Raw genomic sequence first — 23819 nt, 5'->3', positions numbered from 1 at the left:
TTCATGGTGGTATCAGATGGGTTAATTTAGGGGTCCCGATGGTCACCTTTGAGAGCGTCTGCCAAGCACTTCCGGCAAAAAAAATAGTGGCAGACTTCGCTTTTCTGTGTCTACATGTAAATTTCTAACTGCTGCCATAACTACTATCTCGGTATCAGATGGGTTAAATCAGCCCCTTTTTTCGCACCGGAAGTGGCCTTCTTTTTCGTACTTTCGGCAAGTTCCGCCGTGGCAGACTATCGAATTCGGACTTAGCATAACTTTTCTGGGAAACCATTGTGCATTTCATCGTGGTATCAAGTCGGTTAAAAATTTTGCGGCCGGCTCTTCTACTATTAGATTCCAAAAAATGTTGCCACTGCAATAATTTGTTTGTAAAATAGTAAATTCCTTTTTATAAATAAATACGCTAAGATAATTTATTTATTGGTAATTTTACGCCTGCGATTTAAAAAAGTACTTTTATTTACTTATTTTTACATAAATACAAGACGCGCTAGCAAAAAGTGGCAACATTGTCTTACTTTTTTTGGAATCTAATTATGATTTAGAGTATACGTTTCGTAAGGCCCACCATACACAGTTTCCCTATTTTTAATTTGAACCTTGCTGTATAGTAGATTAGGGTGACTTTCGTTTATTTTAGAAAACAATGAAACAAAGGAAATGCTACCTTATGTTGTCTTTGAAAGGTTCGAATTAGATTGAAACGGAGTGTACATTATAATGCACATTGGGCCTTACGAGGTTAAATATTAGTCACAATTGGTCCTAACACTTACCATGTCAAACTGCTTATTCTCCAACTGCATGAGTTGAGAGATGATCTCCTGTTCGCGCATCTTGTACAAAGCTCGCACGTCGTCCCGCTCCTCTGTCTCGCGTTGGAAGTGGGTCTTCTCCCAATCCTGGACAAAAGAATACGTCAATATTAACCTCGCTTAGTATTCCACCTGTCCCAATTTCTTTGTCCAATATGTATTTTGTCTCACATTTTGCTTAATGAGAGAGTGAGACGCAATGACATTGGACCAAGATATTGGACAGATGGAATATCACCCTTATACATAAAACTAAGCAAACTACTGTTCAATCGGGTCGCTTTTTAACAAAAGTCAACGGTCATAGTGGAAATCGAATGTTGAGACGTCGCTTGCAACAGCGCAACGGTTACAGCAACAAGTCTCACCTGTTCCGGCTCTATCCTTTGCATTTCAAGTGTCAGTGAGTTGTCAATTCAATGTCTTTATGTCCGCAAGACGTTCTTGTTGTTGAAGTATCTGCGCCATGTTGCGAGCTCGCTCGTACTTCTGTAACATCGCTTGCAACAGTGCAACAGTTACAGTAACAAGTTTCACCTGTTCCGCTTCTCTCTTTTGCATTTCGAGTGTCAGACAGGTGTCAGCTAAGCGTTCTTGTTGTTGAATGATCTGCGCCATGTTGCGAACTCGCTCGTACTTCTGCACCGTCGCTTGCAACAGCGCAACGGTTACAGTAACAAGTCTCACCTGTTCCGCCTCTATCCTTTGCATTTCGAGTGTTAGTGAGGTGTCAGCTAAGCGTTCTTGTTGTTGAATGATCTGCACCATGTTGCGAGCTCGCTCCTCGTACTTCTGCAACGCTGCGGCCTGCAACAGCGCAATGGTTGCAGTAACAGTAACAGTGAAAAAGGTAAATACAAAATACTTGAAACTGGTCACAGTAGCCGGATTCTTGACATAAAATTGAGTAGTTTTGACAAAAAATCTTTCTGTCGATTAACTAACATCTTCGAAATCAGCCTCGGGGGTCCAATGAATGAATTAAGTTATCTTTTACACTTTTTTGCTATTCTTCTTAGTATCCCATTTGAATTGATTTTGTATGTTTTTAAACTAAGAATAAAATTGAAAGTTACGTATTGAAGTCAAATACCCCGCGACATATTTCGAATGCGTCGAGCCTTCGTCTTTATCTTGAGGAGATGCCTTGCGGATCCTCGGATATCGTCAAGGTCCCATAATATGAGCTAGTACACTCGACGTCAAAGATATGTTTACACTTTTCGCAAAAGGAGTAAGGTGCAAAAGTGTAAACATATCTTTGACGTCGACTGTACTAACACAAGTCATACCTGGGCGTATTTTAGGAAAAAGGATCCAACTCACAAAAATCTGTCGATAAAATTTTAACTTTCGGTCAGAAAGAAAAAACATTTATAAAATTGAATTTTTTAAACTACATCCAATTGATAATTGGTGGACATTATATCTTTGCAATAAGATTTATAACAATTAGGTATATTATAAAAGTGTGGATGAAAGTACCTTGCTGCTGCGATCGACGGTGGGTTCCGAAGTCCGCGGTCGCGGCGGAGCCGGGGTCAGATCTGCCCACACGGGGTAATCAATCTCACCTGTGGATAAACCAATATTCAAGATTTCATTGCATTCAGAAAAAAGAAATATATAAACTTACAATACGAATATTACGCAAAACGCTGGGTAGAGGGCACTACTAGCACAAACAGCGGGCCTACCGCGAAACCCATAATCGAAATTTCATTAAATTTCGATTTTCGCGTCTCGCGGTAGACTCTCTGTAAACAACCCGCCTTGATGCATCAAAGTCATAGTGAAAACTTGTCAAAAAACGTATCTTAGGCATATATTATGTATAAGTTAATCTATGGTTTTCAATATATGTTAGTGCTGCACTCTGGCGGCAGAACATTGCAGTAACGCCTCATTGACGTGATATGAAATGGAAATAATCTAATAATATTCTTACCTAGCATATCTTTAGGTGCCTTGGCCCTCGGCGTTGGCTGCGGGTTGGTAGTCAAAGCGGGGTAACGTAGAAGCCAGTCTTCATAGCCTCCGTGCAGGGCTAGCGGCGGACGCGGGTATTGCACTTTTACGTCCCACTGGTGACAAAACATATCGACTTAATATCTGGGAGACCAAGCTTTGCTCGGAAAACATATAAAAACTAAAAATTGCGCGATTTCCTAGAGATAAGACCTAGCTACATCGATTTTTCGCCACCGAAAACCCCCATATAGCAAATTTCATCGAAATCGTTAGAGCCGTTTCCGAGATCCCCGAAATACATAAATAAATATATATACGCTCGTTTATCAATTTATTAACATTATCAAATATAGCTGAAGTCTTTTCACTGCCGATAAATGAATACAAACATTTTTGAGAAAGATTTTGCAGGTTAGTGAAAGTATGGTATGCTCTATAATCGTGTTCAGCATACCAACTCAAAAACGTTGTACAAAGACCTGAGATTTAGCATACTGTGCTTTTATAACCCAGATATTAAAATAATTGATTAATTGGAATTTACTTTACAATTATGTATATATGTATGTCACTTTATTGCCCAATATTAAACAAAACAAAAATAAAATCCTATATTATCCTGCTTTTGTCAGCATTTTGTACGAAAATGACACTAAACTTAGTTCGACACATTTTGACAATCGGACTGTAATTATACTTCAAAATCTCATTCCCCTCATGGGTCACCAAAAATGAAAACTAAATTTTACAAAAATTTTGTAGGTTAGAAACAGTACCTTCAACAAGATGGTCTTCAAGAGATGGAGCGTGTTCCCTGGGATGACAGCGGTGCTAGACCAGTCCAGCATCACAATGAGCTCCATGGAAGCCCGGGTTGCCCAGATAGGTTTGGAAGGCGCGGGTAAGTTCTGTTCTAGGATGTGCGCTGAACGACTGGAGAAGAGATTTTTCATATCACATGACAGTTAATAGTTGTTATCCATATTTCATTTATAGGTAATAATGAACAACTGTTATTATACTTAGGACCAACCCTGAAATCACAAAATAAAATTTGCGAGAAGCATAGAAAGTAAGTTACGCATATGCTATTGAATATGTCATTATTGACACTGTCAGTGACTCGTGGGTACTGTAGTGTAATTTTACTTTTTAAAAGCAAATTATTGGCCATAATAAAAGACAAATCTGTGTGGCTTTCTACATATCAAAAGATACCTTACGGCCACTGCATAAGGTACATTTTGATATGGAAAGCCATGTTTGTCTTACCCAGGTGAAATGCTCTCTTCAGGCACACTGATGCAGGAGGGGCAGTTGATGTGGGACTCTATGTAGTCCTTGCCGGGCCGAGCGTCCAATATCATCACCTTCATCTTGCCACTCTTGAGGATGTTGTATAGCTGCTCGCTCTTGATGGTCACTTCGTCTAGGCCTGAAAATTAACAAAGAACTGTAGTTTTATATCCTTTTAAAATTATTTGAAAAAATTACTACCACTGAGTTCTATGCTATCTTTTTGGTAGACATGTGTTGTTCACGAGTGGATTTAAATGAACTATCTTTTGATGTGAACTCAGTCACTCTTCAACTCGAATTTAAACTGTTGTGAGACATACTAAACATTGAATAATTTCACGGTTTAGACTCACTTGTTTTTAGTCACTCGCGCGACATGTTTCGGAGAGCCACGCGCACGCACACGCATTCGCGTACGCGATACACGGCCGTCGTGAACGCTGCTCGCACTGTTAGTGCTTGAGAAAGGAGACCTAGGCTCTCCGAAACATGTCGCGCGAGTGACTAAAAACAAGTGAGTCTAAACCGTAAAATTATTCAAAACTCTTCAACTCACTGAAGATTTAACTCGCTCAGTAACTCATTTATCTCAGTGTTACTTGCTCACTCTTTCCCACTCATGATTTGAATGAGCTAGTATGCCTAAATTTCAGATATAGGATTTTAATTTTGGTAGTTGGCATTGGTAGTTGACAATAGATTGTCTGAGTTTAAACCATGTTTCAGAGAGGCATTTATCATCATCATCTACGGAGCGTTGACCCGGTTTTTCTCACTCAGTCCGTTCGTTTTTACGACATCGACTGTCATCTGACTTTCCAACTCAGAGAGTATTTATAGTTTGGTTACCCCATGAAATTTTCTTTTACCGAAAAGTAATTGGGAAATGTAGAAAATAATTAACCTGGTAACCCCAAAGGCTGAGAAGGCTCGGGTGCAGGCGCTGCCTCCAACGCTTTCTTCCGGTTCTCATCTATCTTCTGTTTGATAACCTCATTTTCCTGGATGTCATTCAGCCGCTTCTTCTTCTGTTCTTGGTTATACCTGAAAAAAAAAATAGTAGGAAAATGAGGAAATTCATTAACAGTAATACAGGGGCCTATTTCTCGAACGATATTAGACTAATAATATTAGTGTGTTGCCATGGTAACCCATACGATTTGACAGTTCGTGGACTAATAATATTAGTCTAATACCGTTCGAGAAATGGGCCCCAGGTCTTTTGTTAAGGGAAAAATTACAAATAAATGGTAAAAAACCGGGCAAGTGCGAGTCGGACTCGCGCACAAAGGGTTCCGTACCATAATGAAAAAAAAAACGGAAAAAAATGCAAAAAAAAACGGTCACCCATCCAAGTACTGACCACGCCCGACGTTGCTTAACTTTGGTCAAAAATCACGTTTGTTGTATGGGAGCCCCATTTAAATCTTTATTTTATTCTGTTTTTAGTATTTGTTGTTATAGCGGCAACAGAAATACATCATCTGTGAAAATTTCAACTGTCTAGCTATCACGGTTCGTGAGATACAGCCTGGTGACAGACAGACGGACGGACGGACAGCGAAGTCTTAGTAATAGGGTCCCGTTTTACCTTTTGGGTACGGAACCCTAATTATGACAAAGATCATTCTAAATTTAAATTTGCGTTGACTCATGATTGTAAATGAGGTGTTGTGTGCTTGGCCCATCCTATTTCTTAAATATTTAATAGCATTCATTTGGATTTGATTTGTAATGTTTTAGAGTTTGTATTAATAATAACTCTTTACGGCCGACTTCAGCCACGGCGACTGCTGTATTATCCTTGCATTGGTGTGGTAAAGTATTCTTTGACCCCCTTGAAGCCCTTGCAACACTAAAGATTCTGCTTTTCGAATTATGGAGTTCAGTACTAGCACAAGGAGTTTGTCCCCTTGTAAAACAACACTATTTATATCATTACACCTTATAAAACAAACTCCCGCCACGTCTGTCTGTTTGTGTGTTAGTATGTTTGTTTGCGATAAACTCAAAAACTACTGAACGGATTTTCTTGTGGTTTTCACTTATCAATAGAGTGATTCTTGAGGAAGGTTAAGTGGTTAATTTGTTAACCCGTGCGAAGTCGGGCGGGTCGCTAGTATACATATAATAATCTATTCAAAATCATATCATAGCTTAGTAGATCTCTCTCATGTTAAAAATTCTAAGCACTGAACAGATTATAAGATTTATAAGTCAAATTCTTTGACCTGTTTGCACATATTTATAGTTGAATCTATTTATATCCCAATGATACTATTCCAAAGATTCAAGATGTTGTACCATCACCCACACTGTGAACTGTACATCAGTGGACCTTATGTCTTTTACAGTTAGGAGTGTTGTTGTTTGTAATAATTAATTGGTCAACTGACCAAGTATGGTTAGTTTTGCCAGGCCTCCGTCACACGCTCAAGGCCACGCGCTATATGCCTACCGCTCGGCGTATCGTCGACGATACAACCGACAGAGGGCCGCCGAACGCCCGCCTGAACGCTCGCACCGCACGTTTCCCGCGCTTACGCTTCGAAATGCCGAAACCACGTAATTATTGTGCAGTAAATGGGTGTAAAAGTCAAAAAACAAAGGAAAAAGCCTATAATAAAGATTCATCTTTTTATGGCGGGCTAAAGGTCCCATCTGAAACGTTTAAGAATTCTATTGAAGGGTTAGAAAAAGCATTTTTAAATAATTTTGACGACGTAATAATTAATCGGCCTGGTAGCACCGTATTACAACTTTAAAAACCGTTGATTTTCCGTTGCTTTGCTCCTGAGTATTTATGAAAATTATTTACGCAATTTAGGATATTTACAAGTATAAAATTTTATAACAAAGAATTCCGAGAAGGGAAAAAAATATAAATCATTATATAAAACTAAAACATTTGATTGACTAATAAAAAATAAGGTTGATCCGCAACATTCGTTTTATTACAATAATCATCATAGGTAGATAAATGCCTACAACCCTAGCGCATTCTTACGATGACGCGTTAGCACGTGACTCGCACGGCGGGCAACACAGTCTCGACTCTTTGTGCGCGTACTTATGGTACATTTCTTCTTGTCCTGAGCAGCAGGTATTATTATTAAGGTTTTGTAGGCTATTATAGCGTAGGTATTTTCGCTTTTGTTTGGGAATGAAGTATCTGTTACGTAGTAACTATTTATTAATCTGTGGTTTTGCTGTGATAGGTGTTTCTATATATTTGTGGCGTAGTCAATACAAGATATTAAATATTATTAAGTCTAAAGTGCGTTTTCTAATTAACCTTTCCGACCACACAGACATGGATTTGCATCAATTTCTTGAGAGTGCGGAGATTCTGGGAGTTAGATCAATACTTTAACTTAGTTGGAGGTATGATTTGTTACACAATTTTCACAAAAGCATATTTTCTGAGTAGCGAATTTTCACATCGCATTTTATCACGATCGCAAATTTCATTCATCATCCTTTTTAATGCAGCGATTTTTCATGTAGCGTTTTTCAATGCTAGTATATTTTACCAGTTGATCATTATATCACAAGCAAATATTTCCAGTATCTATCTACCTAGGCTTTTCCCCACAAACTGTACTATTTTCACGAACGTCACACTAAACTAAATCAATAGGTAGGTTAGGTTCGTTAGGTAGCTTCAGATGCCCGAAGGGCAAACCGCCCAGAAATAGGAGCCCCGCTACGCGGGGCTCCGTCTAGTTAAATTGTAAAGGAAATATTTTTTGAAAAGAAAGTTTCGTACGTTAGACTCTTTACTAATACTAAAAAAATCAGTATGGCAATTAAAGTTTCGAAAAAAAAAGGTACTGGAAATATTTGCTTGTCATATAATGATCAACTGGTAAAATATACAAGCATTGAAAAACGCTACATGAAAAATCGCTGCATTAAAAAAGACGATTAATGAAATTTGCGATTGTCATAAAATGCAATGTGAAAATTCGCTACTCGGAAAATATGCTTTTGGGAAAATTGTCTAACAAATCGGAGGTATAGCTGCCTTCCAAACGTCTTAGGGCTAGTTGCACCAACCAGTATTGACCAACAGACCAACTCCACCACCAGCACCTCAGCAGTCAACTATGACAATTTACATATACAATAAAATTTTGCAAACATTTAATGGTGCCAGTCGGTATGGTGCAATTGACCCCTAAGGTGACAAATACACAATTATTGGATGATGAGCATGGCTATACAGGTCTTGAGTTATAGCTATTCTCTATTACATATTGCTCTTTGTACCCATATTACAAGTTTTAATAAGCTTACTGCGGGACCATGTTGAGTTATGGTTTATGAGTTATGGATCTTTTCTAAATACTTACCCATCCACAAATGAGGTTACTGTGGGACTAGTTTGATTTGTGTATGATTGTGCCATAATTTTATTTATTTATATCAATCTCACCTGTCAATCAGACTATTCTTCAGCTCTTCAGCCGCATCAATAGCCTTATTAGGGTTCTTGGTCCCTAACATCTGGTTGAAATAGTTCTTGTCCTTCAAATAATCCTTGTCCTTGCTAATGCACGCCACGACCCGCAAGTACTTCATGTAGCACACGTAAGAGTACTCCTCGTCGCCCTTCTCACGGGCCTCTGCTGCGCTCTCGAAAAGTTTTTGCGCTGTTTTGCATAACCTTCAAAAAATGGGCAAGTTAACTAATAAGAAATCAATTATTTAGGCGAAATTTTACTTTGTGTAGTGTAAAAACTTACGCAGTAGCCCTCTTCGACTTCAAATCAGGAATATTATGCAGTTTATCCAAATCTTCGATGCATTTACCAAGATGCAGTTGCTGTCTTCGAGTTTCCGTCATCTTGGAAATTCAAACCTGCTGCACGGTCCGAGTAATGGATTATAGTGGTTTTATTCGACACTAGGAACACTAATCACTACATTACATTAGAGATAAACAACGAGTGATTTTAGTATTATTCACAAACGGAAACAAAAAACTGGCTAGCCTAATCGGAAAACGTCATGTTTGAACGAATGAATGATTTGAATGGAAAAGAAACGTCAATCAAATTTAATGAACGATTGTGCCAAAGATGAATGAATGATTTTAGTTTGAAGTTTCGTTTTGTTATTCCACTGGATTATTTTATTATTATGTATTATAGTATTTTAAACCTTCTAAGTGTTAAAGAGATATTTATTTATATTCAAAGACCAACCACATTTCTTTTTAATATAAAATAAATTGCTTTTTAGCTAAGTTTCATTACAATACAAAGCTATAACAGTAAACTACTTTATGCAGTATCAAAACGTCAATCGTAAAACGTATAGCGCAAAAGCGCAAGTTTTCATGCGCAGTGAAAACCCGTCGAATTTTCCTGGTCGATCGTGGTTTCCTTTAGTTTTTCAGCTGATCGCGCTTTCCACGGCCGTGTCGCAGACTGTCCCGGTGTGTCATGTGCGAAACTGTCGCAGCGTAGTGAAATAGTCGAGTGTTTGTGAATTGTGTAGTTTTCGGGTTAGCTAGTGGCAGTGAAAATGTTTTCAGGACTTACTAATCAGGTTAGTTCGTGGATGGGGGCCGCGAAAGGGGAGCCCCAGGACGAGGAAGTCCCGACCCCCACGAAGGAAGCGACGGGGGAGCCGACGGCGGAAGGCGAAAGACAGAGGTGCACATTCTTTTGTTTACATTTTTCGTTGCATCCTTATCGCTGTACGGTTGATAAAAAACAAATAAACTTTATATAGGTAAGCCCCTTAAACCCTTATTTTAACGATCCACGTGAGAAACTGCGTGTAAACCGTAGAAACTGAGCTTAAATTAGTGTTTAGTCTCTTGAAGTTTCTAGAAGTCAGCTGCAAGTTGCAATATGCTGAACTATGCACTGCAGTGAAATTTGTTTGCATAACTATGGTGGAATATTGATCCAGCGAACAGACTATTTAGGTCAAGAACATTAGAGCTAGGAGTCCAATTAGAAAACGTGGTTATCTATGCAGATTTGTCATCCTTATTGAGAATCACTATCAAAAATTGTTAGCTAATTTAGTGATTTATATGTCTGTATGTTTATTAGTATCTGACTGAAGCTTATATCACTAAATAATGTTGAATTAAACATCATTTACTTAATTGAAGCTTTCTTGTTAGAATTATGTTTCTGCCTTGAAATAAGATTATCTTGAAATAGATTGACATCATCTTAAAAATAAATGTATCCTTTCTTACCATTTGGAAATTCTCGATTCTTCTTATCTGGCTGCATTTAGTAGCTTCTTTGGTTGTTTAATTGAATGAATCTATCTTGATTTACTCAATTATTTTATTAATTAATTTTAGGTCATAGTTCAATCAAACATTCAAGGCCACTTTCTCTATCCTGCTGCATGATGACTACTTAGGGCAGTAGCCCTAATGATGCAAGTATGCATCATTCACTAACCCGGGTTTAACTGGTTGAACCTGGAGTTACTGTAGTTACCAGTACAATTTATCAGTTTAACCGCTTAACCCCGGGTTAGTGGGATGGTGCAAGTGGCGCTTAGAAAAACATTAGAAGTAACTACATTCATTGAATGCATTATGTCACTTATTTATGATATATGGGGTCAATGATCTCTACTGCTGGCAATATAGGTACCTACTAACAATTAGGCTCACAGTGCCAACCAGTTCGAAAATAATTTAGACAACCACATAATCTATTTGATATTATTTTGAACCCAGGTGACCGTAATCATGGACTACTTGATGAGTGACAAGAAAAAGTTGATCCACCAATAAATTGTTTATATTTTAAAAATTTTCAGTTTTATTCCTGTAGTTGATAGCCATACTGAAACTTGGGTAAGACCACTATTAACTGATGATCCGACTTCTCAAATCCTTTTCAATTTGCAGCCCAACAAAAGGAGCCAGCAAACTCGAGCTCCTCACAAACGTACAATCCAAAATGACTGGCTGGCTCGGATCCGGAATCCCGATCCCTGGGCTCCGGAAAAACGAGGCCCCCACCGACGCCGCCGAGCCGGCTCCGGAGCCCGCAGAGCCCGCGGAGCCCAAGCCAGAGAAGGACGATGATGATAACTCTAGGTATAATAGGTACGAGGGGCGGCAGAACAAATGAGTTTACTTTTTGAGCTTTGGTGTGTTGTTTCTGGGTCTTTATGATGATTTTGTTGATGCTCTATTGATTTGTCGTCTGACTTTAGTGGCGTTTGGTAGATGGAAAAAGTTATTAATAGAAACAACTAATTTCTAGATCTGTTACATTGTCATTTTGTTTTTTTACATTGATTTTGCGATATACTTAAATATTAAATGGTCAAACAAAACTAAATTATTACATATTTACTTAAACGGGACTTAACTTAATCACGTGAAATTAAGGTTTAAACTTACCTCCAACGTTTCCAGGACTGCATACTATACAATTAAAGCTAGTTTCAAGCTTCAATAAAATATGGTAATCGTTTTTTCATCGTTATGAAAGTTACAAATTACGAAGTTGTTGTGTTACTTCGATGACGGAGTCGCGAGGACACGTCAGGAGGGGTATATTTTAGATAGATTTTTAAATTTGCCACCTTTACTGACGGAAATAGTCACACAGACCTCAGGGATTTGAACAAAGTCATCATAAAGATCGCAAGTCATCTGGAACAGCATACTTATATCCTAAGCTTTACAAAGGCACTTTGCGTCTCAGCTTTGAGCACTGAACACGCATTTTTTTTTATATATTTTCGCCACAAATATGCAATGATCATTTACTGCTTTCATTTTGGAACCGATATCACCAACCACATATATATTCTTGATGTTGCCATGTTGAACATATTATAGAAAATATACACTGGAAAATTCTTAACAGGGTTTTCAAGCTTTTAATATTGTATTCACTTAATTTTTTTGATTTTCTAACACTATTTCTTTGTAATTTTATGACATTTCATTGGGATTGAAACATTTTACTTATTTAGACAGAGTAACCTCATACACCATTAGTGCAGTTTACATCTGATAATTATTTCGTTCTGAGTTTGAAATATGTTCTGCAGCAAGTGAAAATTATATTTCAGTGTTTTAGAAAGCATATGGTCAATGCCGCTAATCCACCGACGGGAATTTCCTAACTGTAAATAATTGGCATCTTCATCCTTTATCCATAAGCAGCTTTTATTTCCAATCAGTCAAAAAAACGAGCAAACGAATCGCCTGATGGTAAGCAATTACTGTCGTCCTTGGACACTGTAACACCAGAGAGGTTGCAAGTGCGTTGCCGAACTTTAAGATGGGAGTACGCTCTTTTCTTGAAGGTTTTATCAATCCGGAAATACCGCGGGCGACAGTTCATTCCACAGTTTAGGATTTGGTCGCATTGATCTTATGCTGTTTCCAAAACATATTTTGTACGCAGTATTTTTCTTACTATTTCCATTTTGGATTTTAATACTGTCACTGTTTTACATCGTTAGAAACTTAGAACTTAGTCATCTACAGGATATAACGAAATCACCTCAATTAATGAAATCTATCTAGAAGTTCTGAAGAATAAAAATAGGATAGATTCGCGGCAGAATAGTTCAGCCGGGCAAAAAATGCTCAAATCTGTATTTTCACTTGATGTACACATAATCACGTAATTCTGATTTAGGTTGCTATTACACTGTCGTTCACCATGCGGTCGTCGAATCAACGCACAAATACGAATAGTGTTTGATGCGGCGAGCGACCCTCATTCGACGCAGTGTAATATTCATTAATCCAAAGACACACATAGGAACGTTCACACACTCATTCTAACAGATTTTTCTAAAATCTAGTGAAACATAGTATTTGATAACAGATCATTTCCTAGCCAACACGCCTCCGTGAACTCATTGACTCTGCTCAGACCCCATTTTTTATTTCTCATTGTTGTGCATTCTATTAAATCAGTTTTTTGTCTATTTACCGACTTAAGATTCAGTTGTCTAAACACGTTCATTTAGGTTTTCATTTTAAGAGCCACAGGAACTTAGGCGCCGACAGACGTAGAAGTTTTGTAGGTGTGTAACTTTTACTCGCCCTATTTTCTTTGTATTACAATTTCTAGCGACGAGAACGAATACCACACATAAATATATCTTATATACTTAAATGTTCGTACCAAGTTTCATGTTATTTCGGCACGTGACTTCCATGGTACGGTTTTTTGGCAGGAGTTCCTGTGACTCTGTTGGAAACAAAATTCGATAAAGCTATTTACTTTGAAGTCTTTCTTCATTCGCTGATTGAATTTAGTCATATGAATGAATTTATCGATTTTGTTTGGTAATGGGGTTGGCCGGTGGAAGTTTTTAGCAGATGGCGCCATCGTAGCTTGCCCCGTCAATCCCTAGAATTGTGTCAAATTTTTGTTTTTTTAATACCCTGGATGCCAGCTCTTTAAGCCAAATCTCATAGAAAAAGGGGCAAGCTATGATGGCGCCATCTAGGCAAACCTTTGACAGTTGCCAACCCCATTCAGGAAGTCTTTGGTAACTTTCGTTAGGCTAGTATTTTTTTTGCGTTACACATTGTGCAAAGCCCATTCAACAGTAACCAAAAAAATGTCTCGTGTCTACGAATACCAAGCACACGCCTTTGAAGGTTGTCAACACCCACTGTAATTATTACACTACGCAACGATAATCCATTCATTCACTGACTGAATTTCAATCGGATGATATTGACTGTTAACAAATTGACTATTCGTGAATCTTATTTCAAAGACGGAAGGTCTACAATGGGCAAGGTTGTTAGAACGTGTTTGGACAATGGAGGTTCAATTTAACTAATCGACTAGTTTCCACTTTCCTGTCGCTTTGTAAATGGAGTGTAACCGAGCATAACCTATGGTGTAAATGCCAATTGTAATAGATGGTGGATTGTACGTAATTTTGTCCTAGTTTTTATCATGGCTTACGCACGTTCGACGCTCGAATTCTGAGGATGCTTAAAAACTTTTACAGATGACACCTTTTAACGCAATGTTTCCTGGTATCTGGGCTAGGGTTACCTAATTCTATCACTGATTAATACCTAATGATATCACATCAGTGATCGAATTGTTTTCATTTAAATATCCGAAGTTTTGGTTTTATAGAACGTAACGCCAGAAAAAAAAACATATTACCAAAGACAAGCTGACGCACTTTCCACCTCTCTCGCCTCAAATTCCATGTACGTTGAAACATTTGGAACGAAACGCCTACCGTTGCGCGGAGTAAGGCGAGTTTTAACGTATTTGCTTGCAGCGCTACCGGAGGCGCAGACAGCAGACCCGGGTCCACAGGCGGCACTCCTACCGAGGAGCAGCCTCAGGGCGTTGGTAATGGTATGTAAAAACTACTTATACATAGTTACATGATGGAGGCTTTCAGAGGCTTCCATTATTTTAAAGAATGGAAATTCACGTAAAAAATTTCTTATTTATTACGATTTTCACTTATAATTTATCTAAACTGAAACAGGACTATTCTATCCTTATCTTCCATTATTTTTACAGTATGGACCTATTTCCTTATTTTTTGAGACTCCCTTGTAAAAGCTAATTATGTTTTCATTTACCTATACTTTTTAAAGCTTATGCTCCAATTTACATTTGATTTCTGCTATTTAAACTAGATTTTGTTTTATTTTTGAAAGTAGTGTATTATTTGATTTACCCGTGTTATGCTATTTCTTTTGTTTTATCCCCGTTTTGTTTCTTCCACATTCCAGAAACCTCCGGCAAAAAGTTGTTGTTAATTGACGCCATCGAAGTACCTGATATGCAGGAGCGTTAGTATTATTTTTTGTTTTCTTTATTTTACTAACCCATTTTCTTTAGCTCAAACCCAGTTGTTTTTAAAAACAAACTTAATCTCAAAGAATAATGAAAAAATCCGGATATGATGGTGGAATGAGTGATATTGTCTCTATCAATCGCGCGGTGTTAAAGCATGTCGTTATTGTGTACACTTGGACAACGATGTCCATCATACGCCTGCTGAACATATGGGGCATTATCTATGAAAAAGGACCTTATTGTCGATGGCGTTTACGCCGCTCAGCGTCGCGCGGCATTATATTTATATCGGAGCATCGTTAAAAATTACGTAAGCGCCATCGACAATAAGGTTCCTTTTCATATTCCTTCCTTTATAAAACATCCAAAATCCTTTTCCATCCGGTTTTGGTTTTGCCTTTACGGTTTTGTTTGAGTTTGCACAAAGCTCCATTTTTATTGTATTGACTAATAGGCAAGTGTTCCACAGTGACGACGAAGGCCGTGGCCGGGGCCAAGTCCCTCGGGAACTTCCTGTATTCGGCCGTCAACAAGGCGGGAGCCAAGGTCAGCGAGGCCAGCGCCAAGATCAAGAAGACCGTCGAGGAAAACGTGAGTATTTAACAATAGTTTCTTTTATGTGTGTATTTTTTATGAACGCTGAAAAATACCTACACCATTAAAATAAATAAAGTGAAAAATGGAAAGCTGAAAGTTGATCGGTATTGGCGGGCGATGCTCATGCTGACAGTTCAATTTAAGCGAAGCCATAACGTTAATATTTAGAAAGTAAAACTCATTTTATACCTTGACTTTTAACAAGTTTTTTACTTAGAACCTACATTGGTTCGGGTGAGCCAGTGACATAATTAAAAAAAAAGCTTTAACTCCCGTGGGAGTAAAATGGACTTTAGCTCCCGTATCACATGCGTGAAATAGCACGCTTACTAAGCAAGTGTGAAGAAAACGTAGTTTCCCTGTTTGCACTTATATCAATACCATCGCAAAATTGCAAATGACCAGTAAGCCAAAAGAAGAATAAAACCATAAATAAATCTAAATAACCCCCCCTTTTAGCCGTATGCGGGAATTACAGATTATACAAATAGCTTGAGATTTCCGATGACGAACGTGAGTAGAATAACGAATTTCGAAAATAATTGAAAGCAGGAGCTTTTGGTTCAAACTTTTTGTAAACATGTTTACTACAAAAAACTTGAAATGTAAAGGAATTATTATATTACAGTGCCTACAAAATGATAGTACATTGTAGGAGAGGATGGAAAACCGCTAAAAGATGGACGAGTCGTTTGAGGGCCGACACGTTAGTGGAGGCCCTCAAATAATACCAGTCCATCTTTAGCGTTTCCGGCCGAGGCATTACATAGTGCTTTTCACGACTACTGCGAGGAAATAAGAAAACATTTGCATAACTATAAGTACTTGCCCGCGATTTCTCAGGTAGCAAATTACTAGCCACTACCTGTGCTGTCTCTTGAATTTCGGTAGGCGTCAGTGTAAGAATATCATTTTCTTCACTAGAAGAACTCATTTTTATAGCGAGCGTAGATATACGCGTTTCTTGTATTTTTTAGTCAAACACAATTTACACTATCCAATTCAGTAAGTATTTTCAAATCCCGCCTTTTTTACTTTTTTTATCACTTTTAAGAGACGTTTTTCTCTTATTTGCTTTAAACCGACTCTAAACTTAGAAGCGTTTTTGCTAAAAAAACCACAAACAGCTACAAAAGTAAAAAACGCCTTAAGCGTGAACTGAATGGATAATTGTTAAAAAAAATGAACTGAATGGTTTTGACATTTCTTTTTTTTTTCATAGAAGAAATTGGTCCTATAAATAACCTTATTTTATTTTTAAGGAAAAAGTTGCGCCAAAAAAGACCTTTTATTGATTTTTATGTTTTAAATGATACTCATTGCTGTAGCGAACCGTCACCAATGACAGATGATGATAACAATGAAACATTGTAGTAGTGGTGGTTCAGGTGTTACAGCTATTGCCTACTTTGGGGCTATTCATAAATTACGTCATTTCAAATTAGGGGGGGGGGGGGCCTGGACATCGGATGACGGTAGCATGAAGTAGGAGGAAATGGGGTCATTTGAAGCATGATTTTTGGATGATTATAGGGGGGGGGGGGGGGTCCAAAATCGTCAAAAATCGATGACGTAATTTATGGACAGCCCCTTTGCAGCTTGGTTTTAGACCATCTATTGCCACATTTCCGAACAGTGGCGTGAAAAGGTATATTTTAACCAAAACCCCAAACTTTTCGCCTTCAGAAAGCGACCAAAGTAATTCGTAACTGAAACAATATTACCAAAGAAGGCTCTTAGAGTTCTAACTTCTAAATTTCGCTGCTTTGTTGAAACAACACCTTTAAGCCAAAAGAGCGTAAAAGCCATTACGGCCTGGCCACGACATTCCGCGACTGACTTCGGCTAAGGTGACAACCATAGGTTGGAGCGAGACAGCGATCAGACCTTTCGTTCCCACCTATGGTTTTCGCCTTAGCCGAGCTAGTCGCGAAGGCCGTTAGACTCTTTGCCGCTTATGCTTCTTGGATCTTAGTTAGGATAAAATAACGAGCTAATTGAAGTCGGGGGAAGGTGGTGAATTTTCATTGCTTGCACGACCTCAGTTGAGTCGAGTTTTTAGGCTGCCTGTCCACTGGAGCGTAGCGAGTATAGTCGGCGATATTGTGGCCCTCCCAGAACTCTGGAGTAGAGTCGTAACGCTTCTCTTCTGCTATTTCTGTGTAGTTCTTCTTTAAGAGTGACAGTGATAGCACTACTGCTCTCGCTCGAATCATCGAATCCTTTTAGTTTGCTTCTTAATACTTATTAAATATATTAACAACGGGTCACTCACGTATTTTAAGTCTAAAAAACGCTATACGTGAGTGACCCGTTCTTAATATATTTAATATGTCTGTGTCTCACGGAAGTTTTGTTATTAAAATTCTTAATACTTGTCTCTTTTTCCGACCTATCGCTGAGATTACGCCGTAATGTTCCCATTTCCCCTTACTTTCCCCCTAACGCCATGTACCACTTAACCCATCGTTTAATATAACGACACAGCCTCTCACTAGCTTTGACACAGACGGACCTAACGTGATCCTTATAGCGAGGAGATACGGTATACAATCAGTTAAGTGTCGCTGTTAATACTCGGAAAGCAGAACAAATATCAATTTAACCCGCCCCGTATCTTCTAAATGAGCACTTACGCTCTGGAGGTATGTTCGAACTCTGGAAGTGTGAACTTAATCTGCTATTGACATGTTATCGATATTGACTGTGCATTTTATATACACACTGTGTATTACACAGTCGCATAAGTCGCATTAATATACAGTCTCGTTTTCAGTAAGGAGATTTAACTGAAAACTGTTGGTTGTCAATGTACGGAGCTAAACAGGCGTATTCGAATTTTAGTTATTCGATCTGTTTCCGATTTGATACTGATCTGTCAGTGTCCAAAGTGACGTTGTTAGTTGAAGAAATATCACTTTTGACACTGACCGATTATATTTATATGAGCCTGGAGTATCCCATTGCTGGGCAAAGGCCTCCCTCCTCCCTTTACACGTATCCCGGTCTTGACCCGTCTCCCGCCAGCTCCTGTCAAAGGCGTCACAGATCACAGAAGGCGTCACAGCAGGCGAACAGATAGATACCAGTGTCATATTATGATGAAATTAGTAAAGTTCCTATTGGCGTCTCAATTGGAAATCGGGTCGGGGCTAAAGCGAGGTTGGCAAATAGTGGCACTGCGGGGGATAATTGTGCTAGATGTAGATTTAGCCCTGTTTGCTTAGTAAAGGGATCTAGGATTACTAAAGTGATCCTTGATTACGTCATACATGTTACACAATTATTGATCTTCAGCCCCTGATAAAGGAGAGTTATATGACAAGTAAGTTAGTAGGTACCTTCACCTCCTCAAACTTAAAATCAGTCCTAACTTAAGCATAAGTACTTTTTTTTTAATTAGCCTATTTGTGTATCCCACTGCTGGGCAAAGGCCTCCCCTCTCCCTTTCCGATCCTCCCTGTGCTGAGCAAGATCCTGCCAATCCCGCTGGAAAGCATCCAGGTCGTCCCGCCATCTCTTTCTCGGTCTGCCTCTGCCTCGACTACCCTGGGGATGCCAGCTAGTGGCTATTTTGGCCCATCTGTCATCATGCATCCGGCAGACATGTCCAGCCCAGTCCCACTTTAGCCTGGCGGTCTTCACCCCAAGCACAGCATAAGTACTTAATCCAGGATTTTAGTTTCGGGCTTCAACCTAATGACGGTAAGTTTAGGTAGGGATCTAGATAATACATAAAGGGATTTCGATGATTTTGAGTTGGTTTAAAAGTGGTTGGAAGTGCACCCGTCGCCAGTTTAGAAAAATATCCATAGTTTTCCTAGACCCAGCCCGGGCCCAGAGGAAGGGGTCATGACCGCCATGACCCGCCCCCCTGGATCCGCACATGACCTTACCGAAACGAACTTCAAACCTTCATGAAAAGAGATGTTCCCGTTCATCACGGGATGAACGTTTCTTACGCGAAAATAAAGTTACCTTATTTATAAACGCGCTACAAATCTCAATTAGCTAATAATCGTTTGTCCTTATCTGTCATTTTGAGTTATGTATTTGTAAGAAAGGCTCGGAGTAATTATCAATGGAGCCGCCATTAACAGGCGTTCCCCTCTGTCGAAAATAGGCGGCTAATGGTCAACCACATGTCAACCATATGTATGGACTGACGTTTATCTGACATGACGTACCTATACATTTGATGTGCCCCTCCCCCGCAAAAAACGGCAGACTATTTTGTACCGAAAATTTTAGACATGGCGTCTCCGTTGGTTATATCCTCTAAGAAGAAAGGGATAAAACATAATTTAACTAAATCAGGCCCGTTTAGTTTTATGAATGAGGGGGTTAATCTCTAATCGTTTTCCTGCTGCCAGTCCGATAAATAACAATATCCGTTTACTTATTCTCAATTGACTTTCCCTTTTCCTTATTTACCGTTACAACTTAACCTCACGTCGGTTAAAGTAGCAAACCTCCTATCTACTTCGAACGAAGTTAGGGAATTGCAACCTTAGGTGTTATAACCTAAAGTCGCAAATCCCTCATCTCCTTAAAATGGAATAAGAGCTGGATTTGGGACTACGAGCCACCACAGGTTAATAAGCCTAACTAGGAGTAACGGTCACGCTATACGTTCATTATTTACCACTTACCCGGGTTACATTCTATTAGTCTTAAGCTGGTATTAGGAAAAGCTTTGTTTATTTTACTGTATGAATATCTGGAAGACCGAGCTTTGCTCGGAAAACATAAAAAAACTCAAAAACGCACGTTTTCCCAGACATAGATTTATAAGGCATAGATCGAGTGTTCGTACATCCCTAGTGAAGCCATTTCAAGTGCGACGTCACGTCGCACTCGTGTCACCGTACTCGAACGGCCCTGGCAGTACTCAAGGTCACGTCGGTTTGTGTACACCTCCCGTTTAAAAATCAAAAACACAGGAATAATGGTTGTTTATGCATTGAATGGGTGTCACAACGCATCATATCATAAAAACAAACCGACTTACATTACATTTCACGCGTAAGTATAGAGTTTAATGTGATATTTTTACGTAATCGTAACTACAAAAATCCAATGTTTCGTCAGCCGCCATTTCTTCTAAATGTTGCCAGTGTAGTGAATATTTTTTCCTCCAAATGGGACATGACGTCTACATTTTAAAATAAATAAGCTCAATTGAATTTCATTGTACAATTAGAGAAAATTATAATTATGTTAATTATTTAGGTATTTAGTTTTTTTCTTATTTTTATTATGTGTAATGTTCGTTTCAGTTTTCTGACTGATCCGCTTCTGTCTGCGAGATGGAAGAAAATAATTAGACTAAATCGGAATGACGCAATATGGAAACATTGGAAACCGACTAAACACAGTCGAATATGCTTTGTCATATTTAAATTTATTCTTATTGTTTTATGCACATTTATTTTGTTGAATAAAAAAAAATTGTAAAAACTTATCAGCTATTTATTTAAACCTTATTTCACAAAGTACAGAAATGCAATAAATCCCAAAAGCTAAACACACACACAATTAGTTTAGCTGTGGGAAAACTTACTATTTAATAAACCCGGATGCATAATTGTTTGGAATTGTATCTATCTATCTATAAATCCCAAAATAAACAAAAAGCTTTTGCTACAAAATCGAATATACACACTTCCAAAGTATTAATAACCAAGGGTGGATGTTGTTAAAATTCCCCTACTTTGAGAGATGTAAATGAATACTGGCAACATATTTTGTATATATGTGTGTGTTTGCTGAGCGTAAAACACGAGCGTCGCACGCACACATCCATCGTGTTTCGGCTTCACTTTTGTCAGGTTCACCGTATGGGAACTATCTGTCTATGCGTTATTAGTTTAAGTTCCCAGAGATAAGACCTCGATTTATCGCCCCAGAAAATCCCCATATAGCAAATTTCATCGAAATCGTTAGAGCTGTTTCCGAGATCCCCGAAATATATAAATAAACAAGAATTGCTCGTTTAAAGGTATAAGATTATCGGTTTTTCTTCTGAGCGGAGACGATTGGAGAATCAGCCAATAGCATTGATCTTTCTTCTCCGCTCCGCTGGATTGCAATTAATGCTTGGTTCAAAATTGGTTCATTCCCGCACGTCACCTCTCATCTCTGCTCATCTCCATCTTAGAGGAAAGGCAGCCTGATTGTATATTGGATTTCCTACATGGTCCCACATGAAATAATGAGTGAAAATCGTGTTAGATTAAAGATATAGAATGACATATTTAATTACACAAACGGGTCTACCGCGATATAATTTCATTGTTTTTACCTTTAATTCCGACGTTTCAGCTGAGTTGCACCAGCTGTGGTCACGGAAAGACTGACGTCCCAACAAATGTCAACGGAGATATTAATAAAACACCACTAAACTACCCGAAATTAGTTTATAAAAATGTTCGGGGTAGACAAAGAAATTGCAGCTACCCGTTAAAGTTTAATGTTTATTGTCCACGGCACGACACGCAACACTCACAGTGTCCGTACACTGGTCCGAAGATATATCCGCTGGTTTCAACATTTGAATCACTGGTCCCCAAGTAGACGATAATTTGTACCCGTCCTCACGATTGAAATTTTTAGGGTGTTTTTTAATTTCAATCGCCTCTCTCACGATCCGCGGATAATAGTAGACCCGTTTGTGTAATTAAATATGTGTACAAAACGCGAGAGTTTAAAGTGTTATATAGAATGACATATATCGTAATTCGCAAAACATACAATTCGCGATCTCTGCCAACTAGCAGGAGCCAGGACAGTGAGTCAATAATTGGATTGTGAGTAATCCCTGTCGCTAACGGTGCTTCCACTGATTAAGCTCTTCCAACGGGTTTATCGGTTTTTTTTTTTTTTTTTTTTATGAAATAGGAGGCAAACGAGCAGACGGATCACCTGATGGTAAGCGATTACCGCCGCCCATGGACACCCGCAACACCAGAAGGGTTGCAAGCGCGTTGCCGGCCTTTAAGATGGGAGTACGCTCTTTTCTTGAAGGTTTGTAGGTCGTATCGGTCCGGAAATACCGCTGGCGACAGTTCATTCCACAGTTTGGCTGTGCGAGGCAGGAGGTTTCTGGAGAAACGCACAACTTTGATACTATTGTTCTCGTTGTAGATGGCAGTCGTGGTCAATCTTGTTATGGGCTGGTTAGTAAAAACGGTGACGTTCATGGGCACAATCTCAGGCACAAATCCTGTAAGATTATTTTCTAACACGAAGATCGCTGAATGTGTTGAGAGTCACAAAACCGAGAGTCAAACCACTAAGGGCCACTTGCACCATCCCACTAACCAGTGGTTAACCGGTTAAACCTGGAGTTACCATAGTTACCAGTACAATTTAGATTAAATTGTCTAAAGCTCAGTTGGACGGCCGGTTGCGAATTTACAAAACTTTTACTATTCGAGTTCGAACGCGAATTATATTTTACAATAAAAATTCAGACAAAAAAGGCCCTTACTGCAGATGAAGCATAGGGACCCTTCTCTGACGGAAAGCCATATATTGTCACGGCCGAGATTGCCATGTCGGTGCAAACTTAGCCTGGTCCCGGGGGACCATTTGATTATAGTACAGCCATCCGGTCCAATAAGTTTTGCGCGACTGCATTCATTTCCGCCCTGCAATGGCTGCAATACTCTATAAATCGTTACCAGTACAGTTTAACCGGTTAACCCCGGGTTAGTGGTTAAAGTGGCGCTAAGTGCAACTTGCACCATTCACTAACCCGGGGTTTACCGCTTAAACCTGGAGTTACCATGGTTACCAGTACAATTTGACACTGGGTTAACGGTTTAACCGCTTAACCCCGGGTTAGTGGGCTGGTACAACTGGCGCTAAGCCTGATAACCGTCGACCCCTTATAAATGTCTACATGTCGTTGCCAGCAATGGCGGCAGTCTCCTCAGGTGCTGGCGCCATGCCAGTGACAACTGGGGCGCCATAATGCAGCTCTGACGCAAGACCGCAGACAATGCAATACTCGCATGTTGTTTGCAATGTGAACGCGTTACTTAACACATTCAACACCAAGAACCCGACTGTCGGGTACACTGTTCGTAGCGACTACGCGCTACATACGACGAAACCGTGGCTACGCGCTACGAGCGTAACCCGTAGCACTTAGTGGTATTCAAAATCAAAAATCAAAAATCAAAATATATTTATTTCCTTAAAAACTTTTCACAATATGACATAGGTAGAGACTTCCTATTAGGTAAAGAAATACCTGTATCAGGAAATCCCGCTCCTCTATAACAATTCGTCTAGTAATATAAGGTCTAATCTAAAG

General features: G+C 39.0%; 2 protein-coding genes across 11 annotated transcripts in view; one reads left to right on the top strand and one right to left on the bottom strand.

Annotated features, from left to right (window-relative positions):
• Positions 1–9134, bottom strand: part of LOC134806422 (ubiquitin carboxyl-terminal hydrolase 8) — a 46632-nt gene extending 37498 nt beyond the window's left edge. For 2 of the 4 annotated variants that reach the window (XM_063779696.1, XM_063779705.1), the window contains exons 1-9: positions 8840–9134; positions 8530–8760; positions 4996–5135; positions 4065–4227; positions 3569–3725; positions 2770–2905; positions 2307–2395; positions 1359–1628; positions 783–908 (exon numbers count right to left, since the gene is read on the bottom strand). In XM_063779696.1, the coding sequence (XP_063635766.1) occupies positions 783–908; positions 1359–1628; positions 2307–2395; positions 2770–2905; positions 3569–3725; positions 4065–4227; positions 4996–5135; positions 8530–8760; positions 8840–8940 (1413 nt within the window). In that variant the 5' untranslated portion in view covers positions 8941–9134. The remainder of the gene's footprint in view (positions 1–782; positions 909–1358; positions 1629–2306; positions 2396–2769; positions 2906–3568; positions 3726–4064; positions 4228–4995; positions 5136–8529; positions 8761–8839) is intronic. The other 2 variants (XM_063779712.1, XM_063779740.1) reach the window with 1 other exon arrangement.
• Positions 9135–9399: 265 nt separating this feature from the next.
• LOC134806611 (synapse-associated protein of 47 kDa) overlaps positions 9400–23819 on the top strand; it is a 120168-nt gene continuing 105748 nt past the window's right edge. For 3 of the 7 annotated variants that reach the window (XM_063779973.1, XM_063779938.1, XM_063779946.1), the window contains exons 1-5: positions 9400–9754; positions 10987–11187; positions 14367–14446; positions 14833–14892; positions 15369–15490. In XM_063779973.1, the coding sequence (XP_063636043.1) occupies positions 9624–9754; positions 10987–11187; positions 14367–14446; positions 14833–14892; positions 15369–15490 (594 nt within the window). In that variant the 5' untranslated portion in view covers positions 9400–9623. The remainder of the gene's footprint in view (positions 9755–10986; positions 11188–14366; positions 14447–14832; positions 14893–15368; positions 15491–23819) is intronic. The other 4 variants (XM_063779953.1, XM_063779979.1, XM_063779967.1 and 1 more) reach the window with 4 other exon arrangements.

This window comes from Cydia splendana, chromosome 1 (assembly GCF_910591565.1).
Source record: "Cydia splendana chromosome 1, ilCydSple1.2, whole genome shotgun sequence".
Taxonomy (NCBI): Eukaryota; Metazoa; Arthropoda; class Insecta; order Lepidoptera; family Tortricidae; genus Cydia; species Cydia splendana.
The sequence above is the reverse complement of the archived record's forward strand: the minus strand, read 5'-3'. Positions and strand labels throughout refer to the sequence as shown.